The sequence below is a fragment of the Leptonotus elevatus genome, chromosome 12 (genome assembly GCF_054856555.1).
Source record: "Leptonotus elevatus isolate MCC_2025b chromosome 12, RoL_Lele_1.0, whole genome shotgun sequence".
NCBI classification, from domain to species: Eukaryota; Metazoa; Chordata; class Actinopteri; order Syngnathiformes; family Syngnathidae; genus Leptonotus; species Leptonotus elevatus.
The window spans coordinates 13,606,114-13,627,129 of NC_141250.1; the positions used below are offsets into that span (position 1 = coordinate 13,606,114).

General features: G+C 41.3%; 1 protein-coding gene across 5 annotated transcripts in view; it reads left to right on the forward strand.

Annotated features, from left to right (window-relative positions):
• Positions 1 to 4,050, forward strand: part of LOC147164656 (partitioning defective 3 homolog B-like) — a 129,572-nt gene extending 125,522 nt beyond the window's left edge. For all 5 annotated transcript variants that reach the window (XM_086091198.1, XM_086091201.1, XM_086091199.1 and 2 more), the window contains one exon: positions 903 to 4,050. In XM_086091198.1, the coding sequence (XP_085947324.1) occupies positions 903 to 1,017 (115 nt within the window). In that variant the 3' untranslated portion in view covers positions 1,018 to 4,050. The remainder of the gene's footprint in view (positions 1 to 902) is intronic.
• The last annotated feature ends 16,966 nt before the right edge of the window (positions 4,051 to 21,016 follow it).

Genomic DNA, 21,016 nt, shown 5'->3' on the forward strand with positions numbered 1-21,016 from the left:
GATGGCAGCGGACGAGTTTCCGTTGGCTTTCAAACTTCCACTGCTATCTACGGGAATGTTTTACTTTTTAGTTTAAAATGGCTTACCTTAACTGGAATTCCACATCGCATTGTGGCCAACGGTTTTTTCCTGGTCGGTTATTCCGCCTTTTCGTGCTGAACATAGTAAATCCTGGTTGTGGCGGATGCCGCGTGCTACAGAAAGTGGCGCTAATGCACCAAAAGTATTTGCCAACTGACAAAAGAAAGTAGAAGAAGAAATTGAAGGAAGTCGTAGTAGTGTGTGACGTATGTCTCCCTTTTACCAGCTAGCTAGCTAGCTAATTGACAACGAGGCACTCTATAGTGGCCATGTCAGCAGACTATCCACGAACCAAAGAAAAAAGAAAGCTGAAATGGTAAAAAAGATTTCCACGATTGAGTACTACCTAGTTAATTATAGCCTTTGCCTTCAAACAAACAAATTCCTAAATTCACTTTACGGGTTGTTTAATATTAGGGCGGTGTATTTTACCCGAATAAAACACAATATTCAAATTATTTAAGTTAATGACACATAAACGTGTTCAGGCGGTCTGACTTGTCCATAATTTTGCTATGTGCGAGTGGAGCTGCATGTCGTTTTGTTGTACTTTTTCTTAATTGTGCAGGAGATGCATTAAATTACCTCAATGTCCTTTTGAGAGCACAACTTAGAAATTCATCTTTTGGCTAACCCTTTAAGCACTTACATTCATTTCAAGAAACTCCTATTTTGAATAGCACTGATTTTAACTTGCTCCAGCCTTGGGCTACATTTATGCTAATGTTATGTAAATGATATTACTCCCCAACACTATCAATGAAGCCACAGAATTCCATCTCGGCATCACTATTCTCATGTAAGAGAGCCTATTCCAACAGGCACCTTGTGGATCCCAGCCCAGAACAGTATGGCTACACCGGGGAGAGTGGACGACAGCAACATCAGCACCAAACCAACCCGAGACAAAAGAATGCCATGACTGCAGCTGTTTAAATTCGGATCTTGAGGGGAAATTGAGAAAATCCAAATTGTCTTTTAATACAATGCTATATTCAGTGCTCCAATGAGAAACTGAAATCAAAGCTCTTCATGGTGGAAATCAGATTTCTGTCACTACCAAACGCAATGTGCTGTTTGAAGTACGCCGCCAAGCAAGACAAAGGCCACTATAGACAATATCACCTTGTTTGAAGTCATGTTAATTGCCTCCCTTAACAAACCACATACTGTCACTTTAGAGCAATGTCTGCTCCCGCAGGAGGGAAATATCAGCCAATCTTCTTGGCTGTACCACCGCTTTGGTTACAAATGAACTCCATTACTGTTTGGTCATGCACCATCATCAGGATCAGGATTTCATCGGGTCTACTTCACGACACACCGAACAACATTCTGATCGGGTGTTTTAACTCCCAAAACAAAGTCTGAAACTTTGCCTTCCTGCACTTACAAATAAAGATATAACATTTTACCACATTTGAATCAAAAGCTTTGACCACTTCATTTAATGTGAAGACGCAATAGTTAATTCAGTTTAATTTAGTTTAGTTTTTTTTACTTGAATTATCTATGTGAATGTACAAAAACTTTTAGTCACGCCACGTAGTAAAATCACACGTAACACAGAAACTGTTTAAGCTCTAATATCTGTCTTTTTGAAGACAAATCGATGACAAAGGTAAGGACAGGCCAAAACCACTGTTGTATAATGACGCGCACACCAAAGTAAGATTTCAGCAGAGCTTTCAAATGTTTACCTGAATGTCAGTGGAGATGGGAGAACTGGAAAGTTTTTATTTTTGTAGTCATATAAGTCCAGGTCCTATCCGTGGCCTGGTGATGTGTTCAAGTGCACACAGGAACTGAGCTGAGAGTCCACTTAATGTCGGCAAACCATTTAACCACTTGCTCAAAAGTCACTTCACAGAACTCAGCGTTCAAACCTGTGTTAACATCTTTTCTCGTTTAGCAGTATTAATGTGAGTGGGTAATAAATACATGTACAAAAATACATTTCAGAATCAGCTGAATTGCTTTTGATGAAACTCCAGTCAAGCATTTCATTTTGGCAGCAATCGCACTTGCCAATTTTGGCCAAACAAAGAAGGTACGAATAAATTAAATAGAGGGCTAAGAAATGAAATAGCGAGTTGGGATATAGATGACGTGGAAGAATGTGGCTAGAAGGGTTTGAGTAAGAGTTTGGAGTAAAACATGGAAATGTAACTGCAGTGGGAGGAATACATTTTTAGTGCCAAGGTTAATCGTAGTTCTCTTCACTACAGGTATTACTGAAAATGGTATTGCAGTATGACTGTGAGCGTGGAGAGTGTACGAGTGTCGTAAAAAAAAAAAAAAGAAAAAGAAAAAGATCCAATAGCAGATTACAGAAGAGGAGCGCCACTTTACTGAGATTTGAATGTTACATGCAGTCCACTTTACGATCATTACAAGTCTGCGTTTAATCCAAATGGTCACCGACCAGGTGTGTCAGAAAAATTCGAGGAATGGTGTCACAAACGATTTACAGTGGTATACATTTCATTTGTTCCATGACTTTGCTCATATCTCAAATCATCTTTCCCCATTGAAATGAATGGAAATGCCTTTCATCTGTTCCAGGCTTCCACAAAAACAACAGAAATGTATATAATCTGTTTTTAATTAGAAAAAAAAATACCTTTATAATATTGTACTTTAAAAAACATACAGCAATGACATCATTAAATAGAATGCAAAAAAAATACAAATAATTACCACATTTTTCGCATCATTTCAATGGACATTGTGTTGCTCCTTTTGATGTGTGCAACTTGACCACCTTGGGGCAGTATAATATGGACAATACAAACTCACAAATGAAGAAGAGCAGGGCCGCTGCTCCCTATGCGCAGAAAACCACTGATCTGTATATATTACTGGATAGCTGATAGGCCAAGACTTTTGAAGCCGCCATATTACTCCTCCCAAGAAACTTCGAAGTTGGAGAACATTTGAGACAGTACTTGTTCAATTTGTTAAACATAAACAAGAGGACTTCAGACATTTTACAACTTGCCTTAAATACATGTATAAATTATAGACTTAATTATGTTTATAGGAGGAAATGTCTATTTTATTAATTAAATAATTATATCTGTAATTCAACAAAAGAGGCCTCTGACAAATCTCATAAGGAACTGAGCGAGAAAGAAAAAGGGAGTCTTCAAAGCAGCACATACCATCCACTAAATAAAAAAATAGTGACCATGCTGCCAGCTAATGTGTACGTATAGTATATACAGTAGTCTGCTCGCGAGATGGGAGTGATAAGATGGCCGCCCTCTGGCTGTATGGGCTATCGGCTGTACAATAATATATACAGATCAGTGCCGAAAACGCACAGGTCGTCGGGCACCAATGTCCGTTGGGGTGGGGGAGGGGAGGGGATTGCGGCCCAATTTGCACAAGTGGGGGGGGCGCATTGCCACATCATCTAGTGCACACGTCATGCATGAACATTCCGACATGTACTTGACATGTCGTTCAAATATTCGTCGTCCCCCACTTTTGACAAACTCCTAAATCAGGTCGCTCCATCTTTTGTAATATCAGTCCTGGAACTTTTCTGACACATCTTGCATTATATGTAATGGTTTATTTGTTTTTGGTTTTTTACACATTTTTTTTTCATGAATGTTTGCGTTGATATGGAGTCACAGATTGTTTCACAAATGTCTCTGTGCTGTGTTTCAACACGTTTTACACAAACGAACAAGCAAACCTTTTGTAAAGTGTGTCTGGTTAAACATTCTGTATGCATGATCTGTGCTTTTTTTATGGTATAATCTAAAGGTACATACCAGAGTCATTTCTTAAAGACTTCTGGTGCTCACCGAGACCAATGTATGAAGGAACAAATGTAATAACATTTTTATGAAGTATATTGTTTGCAAAATCCTATAACTTGTCATTTTTGTATTTGTCCAACCACATTTTATATCCATGTATATAACCTTTTTTTGCATTAAAAACGTTTAAACAACACATTAGCTCAGCTGTCTTTATATAAAGTTGTGTGTGCGGCTTTTTAGACACTCTAACCTCTTCTCTGCTCATCTGTTAAGGTTAATTAAGTGTGAGTCGAGAGAACTGATTTTCCTCCAGCCTTGCATATTCTACAAGGTGAGTCCAATTTTAGTCCGTTAAGCAGCTGATAAGTTGTCTCTTTGTAAAGAGCGATAGATGTCTGCCATAAATTAACGTGCAACTAATTATCAATTAGAAAAAGTAGATCCGCTGCTGTGATTGCGTCCCAAAGTTTAGAGTTTTTCTGGCATGCCGGGTCATGTGCCTCCTTTTAATAAGCATTTTTGCCACCGCTTCGCATGTTATCAGGCGCTAAAGGAGCAGGACTTGGACAGCAATCAGTGAAGTGAAGTTAGTCGTAATGAGACACAGAGGCCGAGGGAATTTTTTTTATCGGTCAAGACTTAATTAGCATATCCCGCACCTTTTGACCAATGGGGACAGAAAGTAAAAGGCTTTTAAATTTCGCCCGAGTCACTACCACTTCATTTTGTGGAACTGTGAATTGTGTGCCACTTCAACACTGATTATAACGGATAATAATGAAGTCCTCATGTCAGTGTTAAAAACATGTCAAAAGTTAATAGTTCAGCAGATTTATGGCAGCGTTACTTTGGAGTGTTTGAATCAAACATGCCTGTGAAAATTGAAATACTGGAACGACGTCTTCGTTGGCGCACAATACTTGTTGTTGACTAATATTTCTCCGGCGATGTTGGTTCATAGCTGGGTGAGTTTGTGGGAAAACTCAATGGCCCTTGGCCTGTGTGTTACTTTATATTCAATTTTAAAAGACATTCTGCCAAATGAAACGTTACATTACAACCTGGCCTACGGGGACACTAGCTGCTCCAGAATGCGGTAGCGTGGGTGCAGTGTTCCGAGTTAGCAGGTTGTCAATTTGCCTGGGAAATATCCTGCGAAGAAATATTGCAGTGCCACTGACGAGGGTGAAAAAGTGCTAGCAGGATAAAATTAAGTAAGTGAAGTTGGTAATACTGTTGTGCCTTGAGATATGGGTTTAATTCATTCTGTGACCATGCTTGTAACTCAAAACAATCGTACCTGAAATCTTCTTTCCCCGTTGAAAGGAATTGAAATGCCATTAATCCAGCCTCCCCCCCAAAAGTTTGCAACATGTTTTTTTTTTTAACCCTCCTATTAGGTTGCGGTTCAAATAAACCCGTTTGGGAAAATCTAGAAAAAACACACAATACAACTTTGTCTACTGGTCTTTGCATTGCGTTATGTGATATATATTTTTTTATGATTAAACATTAGAACGGGTCACATTGACCCATGAATGTTGTTAAGAAACAAACACAACAGGAGGGTTAATAAGGAAACTAGCACGCTATAAAAACATACATTAACTAAAAATTCAATTTCTAGAGAAATTGTGTGTGAATGCTGAAATGATGAATGAAAGAAATATGGAATTTTGGAACGATATGGAGCAATATAGACTGATATGGAATATATTGGTTAAAAATTTAATTTGAGGAAAATGTGGACTGATATTGGTGAAAATGTGGATTAATATAGAATGGAATGAATATTGAATGATATAGGTGAAAATGTGATAAAAAAAAAATTGGTACGCACAAAGTTTTGGAATTTTGACAATCGTCCTCAACGTGAACTGAATAAGCTGAATGTTTTGAATTTCTGATGACTGGTATGAATCTGTTGAATATATCATTGGGAATGAATGGGGAATTGTTGGTAAAAAATGTGGAATATATATAATGTTATAGAATGATGCGAAATGATTTTGGCGTAAAATGTGCACGCATAGCTCAACATTCAGACACACACACACACACCAGCACTTGCACTTCATTAAGAGCCGATTTCAATGACCCCCGATAAAATACAGCTTCTCGCTAATTGTTGCAGTCATGTAATGCGAGTAGAAGTGAGCAGACGTTATCTGGAGTTGCAGTAACTGCTTGGATTTGCTGACTTGAAAAGCCTGAAACGACATCATGGCACTGGCAGACTGAATGAAATATCCACCGACTGACTTACTATGCAACGGCTCTATCCTAAGGCAGGATTGGCATGCTTCAATTATTCATTTCATTTAATAAGCTTAGTAGACAGGGAAATTGGTATTTCCCTTAATATGACTGCCAGTATGTGGATGAGTCGACTTGGTGGGGTTTTGTTTCCATGTCGCTATTATTAGCAGCTTGACAACCTGCTTTTTGTCCCTTTTGTGACTGTTGATTGTTGTGATTATAAACGGTGTTTGGAGGCTGCCAGAGCAGCCCCAAAGCCTCAATTACTCTTTAAATGACTTTGACTGCCAAAAATTGACAGTGCTTTTTGAATATTTTGAATTTTTGGGTCTAGTGGAGAACCAAATGTGAGTTTAGTCGGATGTCCTTAGATACTTCCTGGATGTCCTGAGAAGAGTTCAGTAGGCACTGTGCCAAGTGTGACAGCAATGCAGGGGAAGTTGTCCAGGGGCATATAGTAGTATAATCGTATTCAGCCGGCAACAGCTGCTTGGCCCAGGAGGGGATCTTTTTTTTGTGGGGGGGGGGGCTCAACACAGCAACTTCTGCTTTTTGGGTTTTGGCAAATGGATGGGGCCGAAACTCAGAAGACGGATGAGCAGAAGCCTTCAACAATGAAATTCTTTCCAGAAAGAAGTGAAGTGTGTCTTTTGGGAGGCCACATAACGGAAAAGCGTGCTGCAAGAAAAGTTTCAACTTTCACTTAAACAGGAGGTTTTGGCACAGGAATATCATTTGCAGACCCGCAACTGACATGATGACGGTTTCCCTTTTAAAGGTGACAGACCCGTTACAAAGTCCAGGAATATGCGGGACCATGGGCCATGATTTGGCTGCCTCAGAGGGAAAAATTACTTTGGGAGAAAGAAAAAAAAATTCCCAAATGGTTGCCGTGCCTGGTGATGGTGTCATATTCCATTAATGTTGTTTGAACAGTGGAAAACGATGAACTCAGTCTTTCCCATTCAAAGTCATCAGTCTCAAATTGGAACCTGCTTGCGCCATGTTGTGGGCACATCTTTGTGCTGAGGTGGGCTGTGTAGTGAGGAAACTGATGGATCCGTCTGCAGCTATAGCAACAAGAAAAAAATGTGATATTGACAAAAGCAAGGGAAATAGTCCAAAACCACATTCTGGATTTTGGCCTGTTTTACTGCCACTTCTCCTCCCTGGGTTTTCTCTGACTTGACGAGATGTCGTGATTATTTTTTTTTCAAACTCTTATGTGATTAAGGGCTATTTATATGAATAAACTTGACCTTCCCACCAACTGGCAACATATTCCAGTTCATTTTGGCTCTCCGCAATACAGTTTGAAGATCAAACCAGAGCAGTGAATCTTGATCATGGGGTTTTTATGTGGGGACGCAGTCAGTTTGGTGAACAGTTTGGAAAGTTTGGCAGTGTGACATCACGGAAGCATGACTTACCGCTGAATTAAACAAAACGGGTACTTTTGTTTCCATTACTCAGAACACAAATGTGGCAAATGTCTGTTGACCAATCGGCGTTAAACTCCAACACAAGAAAACTGTCCCATACATCTCTTTGAAAGGTAAGCAAAAACAGAAAATGTATATACTGGATTTTGGAACTGTTGACAATGTTAAACGCCAGAAAATTGGCACCATATTGGAACAACCTGGTACAAACATGGATATATTACTGTTGTGTTGCAATTAACAATTATTTTGGTTTAGCGTCTGAGAACAGATAGCTTTCAACAAGCGTAGTAGTTGCTAGGTTTAAAAAGAACCAAATAAAAACTCATAAAACAAAAACACTGGTGGGTGTCACACAATGGCTGCCTGGGAACCTAAAAATCAGTTGAGTGCTTTTTTTCTTGTTTAATCTTCTACCATTTGTGTTCTGTAAAAAGGTGTTCAATTAACTCTCCACCTTAATAGAAAGCTTGACTTTATACTTTTTGTGGCAGAACAGGAAGTGATCATAAAAATCACTGGCAAAGCAAAGTGTTGATTGCAGGAAATTCCCGAGCCTTTAAATGTGTGTTTCTGTGTGTGTGTGTGTGTGTGTGTGTGTGTGCATGCCATACCCAATCCTCACATCCTGACTGGGTCATGGACAGTGTATTAGGAGCACCCGGTACATCATGTACTGTAAGTGTGTGTAAAAATCACATTTCCTCTTGCCCCTCTGCACTGTATCGACTTCTTTAAACTCCAGTGGCAGCTGCTTCCCCTTTTCCTGCCCGGCACACACACACACACACACACACACACACACACACACACACACACACACACACACAAACTCGCACACACAACAGGCCAGGTCGGCTGTAACCATCCAGCGACTCGTTAAAAAAATATATATATTGCTTGTCTCTCTTACAGGGTCCTTGAGTTATTTAACAATGTTAGGGTGACAGGAAGTCTTTCGGTTGTGGGCGCGTGAGTGTTTTAAACAGAATATACTTACACACTTTTATTAACACTAATCGACAGGTTCCTAAGATCAAGATCATGATACCTTTGCCCATATCAACGCTTTAAAAAGTATTTTCAAATGTTCCAGTTAATGTATTTCCATTGAGCACAGTGTATTTTATTATAACTTATTCAATATGATAACTTATTCACTATTTGGTACTTTTGTAAATGAGAAAAACAATTACTTTTTTTCCTATATAAAATCAAAATGTAGCTTGACGGTAAATGTACTTCCTCACTTGGTAAAATAGCATCAGAGCGGTAAGGAGCAGTTAGCTATGCTAGTTAGCCATGTTAGCCGCTCAGCTAGCAAGTCTAGCTCGACTACTTTAGTATTTATGTGGCCAATTGTAGACCTGTTGAACAACTGCTCATACACCGAATGAAAAGTATTGGTGTTTTTTAAAATATGACTTTTTAAAAGTGTGTTTTTCAATGAAAGCAGTAAACGGTGTATGTCTAATAAGCAATTTTGAAAATAGGAGCGGACACGTTTCATTACCTCCACCAAGTGCAAAATACAGAGACTGGAGGTGTTATGTTTGTTGGTTAGTTAGCAGTTTTACCCTGAAAACTACACAATGAGGTTCCACAATACGTTGTAGCGCATAAATGGAGAACAAAACCAGCCTTGGTCTTCACTCCCCGGAGGGCCATCCAATTTTCCAACTTGTGATGATGAAAGAACTGGACTCTGACTTGATGCATTTCATTTTTCTGTCTATGAAGTGAAAGTGAAAAGGCCTCAGGGCAACCCCTCCAAACCCTCCAAACCCTTCAAACCTCCAGATGGCTGGTCCAGCTCTGGCCACTGTTGATTCATAAGCTGATCTTCTCACGGCAAGTGCCACGAGATGGCATGGAGAAGTGGGGGGACAGATTCTTTGCTCAAATCCATTTGATCCCCTGGAAGGCTTGAATGGCGCAGGAGAGGCAGAGCTGAGAGCTTGCGGCTGTTTATCAGGTCAGAACCTACCACATGAACCCCCCCACCCCCATGTTGCTCTCTGTTTATTTTGTTTCTCTTTCAGGAGCTATTTCTTTCTTCATCTTTATTTCTCTATATACATCCATCCACATTTTTAACATGATACTTCATGTGGATGCGGCAGTTAGAGGTCAAATACATGGCAGCCGTCGTTTGAATGCGTCTGTCTTACATCATGCGTGTTTTGTGGCCATGTGACCAGTGCTTGGATTGCTGTCCAAGAAATGAGCGAGTGCAGGATGAAAAGAAGCATTAAATATGGATAAAGCCGTTTAAAAGGATAACGAGTACGACTGGAAGAGGATTAGCTGCTGTTTTTGGACATGGCCAACTGGGTTGCTTCCAAGACGTGCGACATTCTTATTCTTAAGGGAGTACATTTTAGTTTTTATTCCCTAAGACATACATTATTCATCAATGAATGTAGTAATAATTTCATCATTGGTTGTATCATTTTGACGGAAACACTCACATCCACGTTGGCGCCTGAAAACGAGTTCAGCACGATTGTCGATTTGCGTATCCCATTCGCTTTTTTTTTTAAGGACTTCTTTTGTCTCGAGACTTCATCTACTTGTCTAATGATGCCCGTTCATAAAAACAAACATTGTCCTTTTGGTGGGCCAATTCTGTCTTCAATAGTTTTGCCTCAAAACAAACACCCCAAATAACACTTAACACCGTCCCAACTCAACTTTTCCTAGAGTTACAAAATGGTTCCAGTTGAAATGAGGTGAATCCTAATGAACGTCATTAATTCTCTCACAGACAGATGTGCCTTTTATATAACCGTATGCCTTCTAATCACATTGCGTCCAATCACTTGTGATGCTGAAGAGAGGTCCTGTCATTTCAGTGAGGCTCATGGAAAGTTCAATTAAGAAAATGAGCACAAGCGGCCCGCATGCTCTTGATTATTTCATGAATACGGGAACTTTGGAAACACACTTCCAGGTATTACCTTTGTCATTTCTGTTGACCTTCTATAACAGTAAAAATAAAGATAGCTTCGAAGATTACTTCAATTAAATTGATACATTGATTCAAACAATCTGACATGTCATCATATGTGTTTGTATGTATGAACGTCACACAGCAGTTTGTACACCTTTACTAGACCTCACTTCAGTCAGCATGAAAGAATGGTGGGAAGTGAAGGAGACAATATCCACTGGATGCTAACGTCAGGTAAGCGGATGCACTTTCTAAGCAGTGTTAACAATTTCACCTTCATTGTCATGTCGGCGAGGCCATGTGGATGACTTGAGAAGAAGTGTTGGTTCTCTCTCATATAAAAACAGACTAACAAATTAACTTGGCTCTCCAACTACCACCATCATGACAAACAAAGCTTTCTGCTACTTAGGCTACAGCGGCTAGCTAGCAACCAGCTTCGGTTAGCTACTACTACTAGTGAGCCTAAACACGTTCCGGAATCACTCCGTCGACTCCCAAATCAGCAATCATCGCTTCCGTGACGGGGAATAAGCTACATTTTGGATAAGTATTATTATTATGAAGGGATGATAAAAGAAGATAGAGAAGCCATGCTAATTGCTAAGCTAATCTAAGATTGGCACAACCAGCAAGTTTAAGTGCTTGGGTGGTGGAATCCACTTTTCTTAGCTGTCTGGCTGGAACCGTGTTAAAGCAAAGAACATCCACAAAAAAAAAAAAAAAAAACAGCAGACAAATTAATAGTAGTAAGTGTAGATTCTGGAGAGGGAAACATACTTGCTAAATAGAACTGGAACCGGAAATGAATTAACTTCCGTTACGGCCTATATGATTAAAAGTATATGAATATGTTATAAAATATAATATCTGTAATGTTTTTTTTTTACCTTTTTAAAATTGTATCAATTTCGCTTTGCTTCTAGACAAGAACATAAAGTTTGCTGCTATATACAATGTGAATTTGTTGATTCTATAAAAACGGAAACCAATTGTTCATATGTTATCGTGTTTTTTGTTTTGTTTGTTTTCCCCCCACCTAATAAAACCCTTGCTTTTGAGATCCCTGAGATTAACCTTCCCCAAAAAATTGCAACACAAAATTAGAAGTTTGCTCCTCAAATTGAGCCGATAAACTGCTTCGCAAAGAAAAACAATATTTCGAGGCTTGACAAATTTTGTAAATAAATGTTGGTTTTTTTTCAACAAAAAAAAACACTCTTAAACACTAAATGCAAATGTATTGAACTTAAAAGCAAAATACAACTGAGCTATACTTAGTCAGTGATTCTTTCATATAAGTAGAGGTAGTCTGCATACCTGAAGTTTTACATGTACCACACTTGAAAATCACAATATATTATTTATTTTTTAACTTATCTGTGGGTTTCACGATGGCAGCAATTTGAGACACGTCAGAGTTTGACTTCCTGAACAGATTGCTGCTAAACTGCAAGACAGGAATTCTTACAACTTGGAAAGAAGAGCATCATTAGTTTTAAGCGAGGTTATCAATTTGTTGACGGACATGGCAACATAATCGCTTTGCGTGTGCTTTTGTATTACAATATTTATCTTGGAATTTGGGCATACACTTTGAGTAAGTCTTGCTGCCTGAGCCACAGCACGTTTTGAAGAAGGCCTCTGCTGTCGGCTGCCACGTTTTGCACCAACAAACTGATACGGAAAGAGCCTAATCCATTAAGCCTGCGAGCGTTTCACATTGATTTGGCTCCAAACGGCCTCTTCAGAATAATCATCAGCCTGCATACACTCGGTCAGTCCGTCCATTGGCCGTATGTCAGTCCGTCCGGCCGCCTACGCTACCTATGTATATACAGTACATCCATCTGGTGTCATTTAGCAGTACTGAACACGAGAAGATACGATCATGACAACAAACCCTTATTGACAGGCTTGTTCATGTTAAACTCTTAACAAAATATATTTGCGCTTTAGCATCATAACTCAAGCCGGCGTATCATCAGAGTTAGATATTTAAGTCTGATTTAATTTTGACGCTGAGCGCATTCATATCGTGCTGTCAACAGGGATATAATAAATTCTCCATAACAAAGCGTCGCTCGTTTGGAAAAGTCTTCCACTGGAAATGTCATAGACACAATCAAAAGTGTGACCATTTTCTGTGTGATTTTGTTTTAAAGCTCAGCCGTGACGATTTGAACTGAAAATGTGCTGTACCGCAGACGCACGTTCCCACAAAGTCATGTAGCAGTCAAGACATAATCCAGAGACGGAGAGACAGGAGGACATAAACGAGGCTGACAGGTACGCTAACACAAGCTTGCTTGAGTTAAGTCTGAATGTATTTTCCCTCCATATGTCATCCAATTGTCACTCTTATTTTTAGCACAGTATACCGACACAACTCCATCGAAGTCAGGCGCTGATGACTTTTATTCAAATTTAACCTCAGAAATAATAGTAGGGAAAAAGAACATTTCGTCTCCTCTCTTCCGTACAGGGAAATATAAAACTTTATTACCTGTCCATAGATTTAATTTAACAGATCAGTAACTTTTTAATCTCACTACACGTCGAGAGGACGAAACCCCCCCCCCCTCTCCCACCCCCTCAACAGGTCAGTGAAGCATCTCACTCATTTTGAACAGCCAAGCATGTATCCTGTCTGCCTCTGTTGGCTGCCTTTATGAGGATGAGAGAAGTTGTTCCATGTGTCCAATTATACAAGCTTATTTTTCATACGCGCTCACATTTTTGGGGCGAAGGTGCAGTGATGTGTATTTAATGGATCTTTTTCAACAGGCGATCTGCTCTGCGTTGCGCCGTAAAGCCTCCACTCACACACACACGTACAGTGTAGTGTACATATACGTCCCCTGAGAGGTGTGCTGTTATCCAGACAGCCTGACGCAGACATTTCACCCGGCTAACACACACAAACAGTGCGAGTGTATTTCTACAGAACACACACACACACTAAAACATAAAGTGTGAGAAATGATTTTCACCTGGCGTGGATTGTGTTTCATCCCCTCAGGCGTGAGAGACTTTAAGTGAGGTACACGCATGCTGACGATCAGGACAAATTTCAGCATTGTTCCCTCATCTTCAATCGAAGGCCTGATTATTGGATTTTTCCTGAAAGATTATACTGAGTAAGTGTTACCCAACAGTTATTGAGCCAATGTGTATATTTCACATTAGAAAAATCAAATGGCACCTCAACTAAACAAAAATCTTACCAAAAGTATATTTAACAGTGTACAGTACTGAAATAATTTCATCGCAAATGTGTTTTCTCAGTGTGAAATCTTATGATTTTTCATGTTGAGTTTAACTAGGTTGAATGCTGTTGCCGTGGCGACGCACTGTTTGCCAAGAAAAATGACACCAATTTTAAAGGTCGAAACATGAGTGAAATCATGAAACTTTGTCGACACAAAAAGGCTCAGTAGCACCACCTAGAAAGTTTTAGCAAAGCAGCCCCGGTCGTAGGTTTTACCAAGATTTGTAGAAAGAGGTGTATGTAATAGCCCAAGACCTACAAAACAGTCATATGCTAAACCACTGTTGCCGTGGTGATGCGCTGTTTGCAAAGATACATGATGCTGTTTTTGAGGGTCTTCATTTTGCAGTCATCAAAAGCCTGGCACAAAGATATATTTTAGTGCGTGCCAGAAGTGGCCTGGGCTGCGAGGGCGCTTCATAGCAGCTCGCAGCTCTAGTTATTTTTAATCATTTGTTTTTATTTGTTTCTAAATATGTCATTAAGTGAAACTATACCACACACTGCAAGAGTAGTAAGCAGTAAACTCTTACTCGTAAAATAAAAAAATGTTTAAAATTTTAAAACGTAACCACAGAGGGAGTTTCCGTGCTTGTGCTCCAAAAGGTTCCATTACACCCCCACACGCACCCCCACCCCACACACACACACACCCCACACACACACACATGCGCTCACTTGTGTTGGACCCTTCACACTAATCACTTTCCACTCCTGGCACACAAACTTCATTTCTTCTTTTCCTCTGCTCTTCATCTGGTCCACTTGCGCTCGTCTGCCTCGCGCCGATACCCGCACACTTCTGGAGGCGAACTCACTGCCCGTTAACGTTCACAGGCTGGCTGACGGCTTCCAGATTGTTGTGTTTAGACAAAAGTGCAGCGCAGAGACAGACGGAACGACCGACTGCGAGGAAAGTGAGCGAACACCATATCGTGCGCAGCTCTTGACACAAACTGACATTTGTAGGAGCCTCAGACACACACGCAATATTACGCTCGTGTGTATTTGTGAACGTGCGCACTCACCTGCAGTTAGCACACACCCTGCAGGACACTTACCGGAGCTTTTCCGTAGCTAATTATACTGCTTAAATGTCAAGCCCATTAAAGTGGCCTATTTGACTTAATAGGGATGCAGAGTGTAAATAAATGCTTGAGTCCAGTTTGTTTTGACTGCTTCCCAGTATGCTTCATTCAAATTCAAAGGCTGATTTTTTCACTCTGGGTTTCATTCTTGCATCTCTCCCCTTTCTTGTTGTTTTGGCTTTATTCCCCACCCCCCACCCAATCTCCGTACTCCCTTTAAATGTCTTATATCACCTTTCTCCTTTTGCACTAGCTAAAAAGAATTGGCTTTGTTTTTGTTTCATTCCAGCCAGTCAGTGACTCACTCCGCATCAGTTTGATCCCGCCTACACACGCTTTGCATATCAAGTCAAAAGTGCAAAGTTCTATAAGTTGAAAAAGCACCCACTAAGAACAGCATATTTAGCATTCTTACATTGGCTCCTGTACAACAGCTCTGCTGCAGAAACAAAACAAAAAAATGCTTTTAATATGCTTTGATTGTAATTGTCAGATGGATTTTTTTGTGGTCTGTGATGCAGGTACAAAATTCAAACCTCCGCAGAAGTTTTTGGTGGGGTCCTATCTTGATCTGGTCATTGTTGCTCAGTTCATCAAAACCCTGTATAATATGGGAAGGGGGGAAAACAGCCCCAGACTAAGCTCAGTATAGCTTTTGGGGGGGGGGGGGGGGGGGACATGACTGCACAGCACACGGCGAGTCGAATACTACCACATGGGGAAGTGGGACTTGGGGAGTATCAGGCGGGGAACGTTACAGCCCAGGAGAGGAAGTCCAATAACAGAACACCGCTCGGGTTCTTATCAGGGGGGGGCCGTTCCTCCCAATCATGCCCTTCCAGATGTCATTGTCATTGACCACATAAGCATTAAAGTCCCAATGGAGTACCCTGCAGGAGCCCTCTCTAGCACCAAAATGGGTGGGTACTCTTGAGTTCTTGTTTGGTGCATAAGCACCAACAACACTTTAGGACAAGTACCCCCCCCCCCCCCCCCCCCCCCCATGCGAAGGCAGCAGGAGGCTACCCTGTCGTCCACCGGGGTGAACCCCAATGTACAGATATCAAATTGGAGGGCAATAAGTATGCCTCTCTCCATGGGCAACTCCAGAGTGGCAAAGATGGGTATATGACGAGGCGAGCTTTGACTATGTCTATCCAGAACTTCTTGACCTTGCAAACCAGCTCAGGGTCCTTCCACGTACCTAGAACCAACTTCTGTAGCCAAGAATCGGATCGCCACCAAAGTCACATTGCACCCGACCACTCTGGTCCCTCTCACAATTGGTGAGCCCATGTTGTCTTTTCGGATTGAGCCCCATGGATGCAGACCAGGCCACTAGGCCCCAACCTCGAGGCCTTCAGAGGGTCCAATATTATAACGAAATCCTTAAGGGTCTATATATATATAATGTGATACAAAGAGATGGATTCGAAAGCGTTCTCATTCAGCTCAGTGTCCTTGAGTTGTTGCGATCAACCGAATTGAGGCAGTAGTCAGTTTTCACAACTTGTAGACGAGGCTGCTGAGTCAGCACATCACATCAGTTCACCCCCCCGTTTTGCCTTCCTTGACGAAATTCATTCTTCACTCTGAGTTACTACCACTGACACCGAACCTTCTATGTCTGCGACTTCAAGTGGTGCAAACAGACAAGACGCGGGGAGTTGGGGGTGGGGGGTTATAGATGCTGGATCGTCTGCGCACATTGTACGCAGTCCAACCCGCTGACCCGTGCAACCTTGCAGACCGGCGAGGAAATACGGCCGGCGATCACACACAAACACCAGCGTTTACTCGCTTAAATGCCGCCTTCGCTGTCACACTCGGAATCCTCCCATTTCCTCTTTCCTGTAGCTGCTCAGCCAGCCGTGTGTGACACGCTGTGAGAATCGATGGCAGTGGCCTCGTACACACACACACACACACACACACACACACACACACACACACACACACACACACACACACACACACACACACACACACACATCTAAACATTCCAAGCTTGCAAATATATGCACACTCGCCTGCGCACAAGCTTTCCTAGAGATATGGGTCAACCTTTGCCGGGTGACCCTTGGACGACACTGGTGCTCGAGCCAGGTGTGTGTGTGTTTCCTCGATGGTTAATGGCGCACGTCCAGCCAGGTGATAATAAGCTACGGGTCGTCTTGTTTCTACTGTGTGTGTGTTTGTCCAGACAGGTCATGGACTGTTGCGCTTCGCCGAACCTCTTGTTCCTCCCCAGACAGCGCTGATCACCTGCGGAGGCTCCGTCTCCCGTGTGGCTCGGTTCTCACCGCTGCTCAGCGAGCTGATGCGTGTATTTGAGCTGATCACTGGACTTTTGGGGGCGAGGCTGTCAACAAGTGGAATTTTGTGTTTGCTTGAGTGGGCAGCGGAATTTGTGACATTCAGCTTGTCGGAAATGTAACTCGCGTATTGATTTGACTTTGGAGCGATTCCGTTTTATTCCCGCCAAAGCTCGATGGTAGCTTCCTGGTGCTGCGAAAGTAGCGAGGGTGTGCCTCAAAGCCCGACTCGCCCGCGGTGAGCGACATAGCCTAGCCCAGCTTTTTGAGACATCTGGTTGTGGATTCTCAGTTTTGCTATTTTCAATGTATTTATTATTGGTCCACTGCCTGTGCGGAACCACATATTGCACATGCTAGAAACTGCTAGTGAGGCTATCAAAATGGGTGGATAGGCCGACACCAGCCCTTCTCTAATAGTGGAGCGAGCACTAAATGGGGGCCCAGGGCTTTTTTTGGTGCACTAGAATAAAGTGTAATTGCACATCCACTACAGTAGGTGGCAGCGCCGCTCCCATTTTCAGTGTGCACAAGGTGTATAGAAGAAGTTTAAGTTATACTGCCGATTTTTTTCCCCTTTGATGTTAATAAGGATACAAAGTTATGCCGAGGTGTACTTTGAAGTTGCGGTGGAGAGTTGCGTGGACGCAAATTATTTTCTGCTTCCTAGGGGAGCGTAACAGAAAATAATCGAGAAGCACTGGCCTATATCACTGTAAAAAAAATAATAATAATAATATTTACTTGAAAAAACCTAGTAGTTTTTCAATTCAAAGTAAATATTACAAGAAGTGTTTTGAGTACATTTTACCAGTTTATTAAAATCAAATAAAATTAAGGGTTGATGAACGAACCCACAACCTTCAGATTGGAAGAAAGCCACTCTACCACCTGAGCCATGCCACTCCTGCTGTGTGTTAGTATATTGCTAGTGTCAGGCGGAATCCTTGTACCTTCAAGAGACCTGTTTTTTGTCTCAATGCAGTATCGTGGCAAACAGCAAGAGTGGCATGGCTCAGGTGGTAGAGTCTCCCAAGCTGAAGGTTATAAGTTTGTTCCTTTACCCTTGAGTAACTTTTTTTTGGTTTTTAATAAAGTGGTAAAATGTACTCAAAGCTCTCCTTCTAAAATTTATTTTCTGTTTTTGTTTTTCTGAAATAAAATCTTAACTGTGGTGGTTTTAATCATGGTCAAAATGCATGAGCTTTATTGCAAATACACATTGTATTTTCCATGTAAAAAGTAGTGTTCATGTTACATACGTGAAATGGGCGGTTTTCACTAACGGCAGTTCACCAAGCCGCCAATTACCTGAGGATCCATGCCCACCAAGAAGTTTTGATTGTCTAGTATTTAGCATGCCTCGGCTCCTCGTCCCCTTACACTCATTTATTAGGATCACGTTATGGCGCATGCATATTTCAAACAGGGCAAAAAGGACCCTCCTCTGTTTCAAATTCTTGTATCCCTTTCATGTCAGTTGCTCACAAAGGACATCAAAGTATCATCAGGTGGATTGATCTCCTGTTTGATCGCTTGGAGATCAACGAGGTCACGTCCTACCAGGGAACCAAAACTGCTGTGCTTGTGTGTGGACACGATGGCGTAAATAATGATGATGATGATACTTGATGCCGGGACGCAACATGCCGGACGCTCCCGTCGAGTCGCGCGTAGGTGGACGACTCGTCGGGCTGCCGCTGCACAAACGAAAGCTGCAAGTTAACACGAGCGAGGGTGTGCGGGGTCGCGCGCCGGCGCAGTTTCGCGGATTACACGTCGGCCTGCGTTTGCGTGCGTGTTTTGCACATGTGCTAATAAATGAGGGAGGGCAACAAAGGTTGAGCCGCGGCGCTTGCTCCTCAGCTGGCTTTGTCGTTTCTTAGCAACCCCATGAATGAATAATAAGCGTAAACACACACGCAGACATATTAATGAGCGATTCTTCTCCACTAGTCCACTTAATCTCGCTCAGCTGTTTCTACTCGTCACGCGGATCCATTTCACGGCAAGCGTCGGTTTGCTTTCGGCCAAAAACAAATCATTTCATACGTAATGACCTGGATAAGAGGAGAAGGCGCTTGATCGTTTTCAATGTAAATACTTGTTGAGATCAAAGTAAATATGCCAGCAATGTAATGTGGAGGTTATATGGGATGAGACAACTTTATTCACAAAGCATATTTTGACAAACAATTCACATTTATACACAATTTAGAGTCTCCGTTATAAAAACTGTTGGGTCAAACGTAACCCAATTATGGATCAAAAATGGGCAGATCCACTTTATGGGTCAATTTGATCCAACTTTCTGGGTTGTTTCATACAAAATGACCCCATTTTTTTTGACCCAAGTAAAGGATCTGATTAGGCACACGTACTGATCACAGCCATGTCTGCCAACTTGTGGTGAATGGTGGTATTACAACTTGACACATTGGACCGGCCTTCCTGCGAATTGCAAAAATCTCCATACCATTGACGGCTGTTGAAGGGGGTTTGTAACCTGGATTAGAGTCCTAAAAAAAAAAAATAATAATTTAAATAAAATACATTAATTATATATTATTATTTTTAAATATCCACACTGGTAGTAGAGAAAACATTAGAAATGTAAAAATATTTTTATTTTATTTTATTTTTTTAAATTTATTTTATTATTTTATAATTAAAAAAATAATAATAATTATTATTTTTTTAATTAATGTAAAAATATATATGTATTTTTCTAATAATAATAAATACTATTTCTCCCCACCTTAATTTTTTTTGGGGGGGGGATAAAGCAAGGGGCCACTCAGAATGTGGTTTCATACACACTTCTGAAATAAGTGTGATCAATTTACCTTGAATTATATTCTCAGCAGTGCAGTAGTTAATGACGCTTAAGACACTGGTCATGTTAATCATTTCTCACATCAACAACAGGAAGGCTGTAATACTGCAGAAATTGCCTTACAAAAAACAAAAGACTCTGAAGTGTGCGTGTGAGTGGATCTGCCTGTCACTTCTTGACCTTTGCACTCTGTCTGTCTGTCTGTCTGTCTGTACCACCTTCTTCCTATTGGCTTCTCTCATGCGTTGGGTGCGCATGTTCATTTACTGCAATCACTTAGCATGGACCCATTTGAAGGCCGGTGTGCAGCAGCTCCGTGCTGATTTATGATTGGTCAATATATTTTATTGCACTTGCAGCTTGATTTTCTCCTTATCCTTTTCCCCATTCTCATTCTTCTTCTGAGCTTTTTACTTTCTCATGATTTCTTCCGTATTCTATTATTGACTTCCAGTGAACACTACATTGTTCATCTCGGCACACCTCTTGAGCAACACAGCAGTCTGCCTCGCAGTTTACTAGTTCCTCCCATGTGAATGGTTGCATGTCCCGGCAAACAGTCGTACCCAGTCAGCTGAAATCGACACCAGTTCACCTGCTATCAATTTTTTTTTTGTTATGTTGATTTCAAGCATTTAGCGTAAAAACAACTCGAGTGATCGGCATCACTTGACAATCCGTCAATCTCGTTCATGCACAAGCGCGCCCGCGTGCATTTTGTGCACATGAGCCCAGACAGCTGCCATATTTCTCTCGCTACGAAACGGATAGAATATAGAGCGGCATGAATGGCATGTTGTGACTAATTGAATGATGCACCTACACATCGGTCTTAACTCTGCGCCTCTTCTGCATTTCACAGTCCAACCCCTAAAAATGCTGAAATTTCCGCCAGCAAAAGTATGTGTAACGTATGTAACGGGGCGTCAACTTTCCCGCCTTTTTGTCTGTCAAATTTTCCACCCAAAAAACTTCTCATCAACCCGTCACTCACA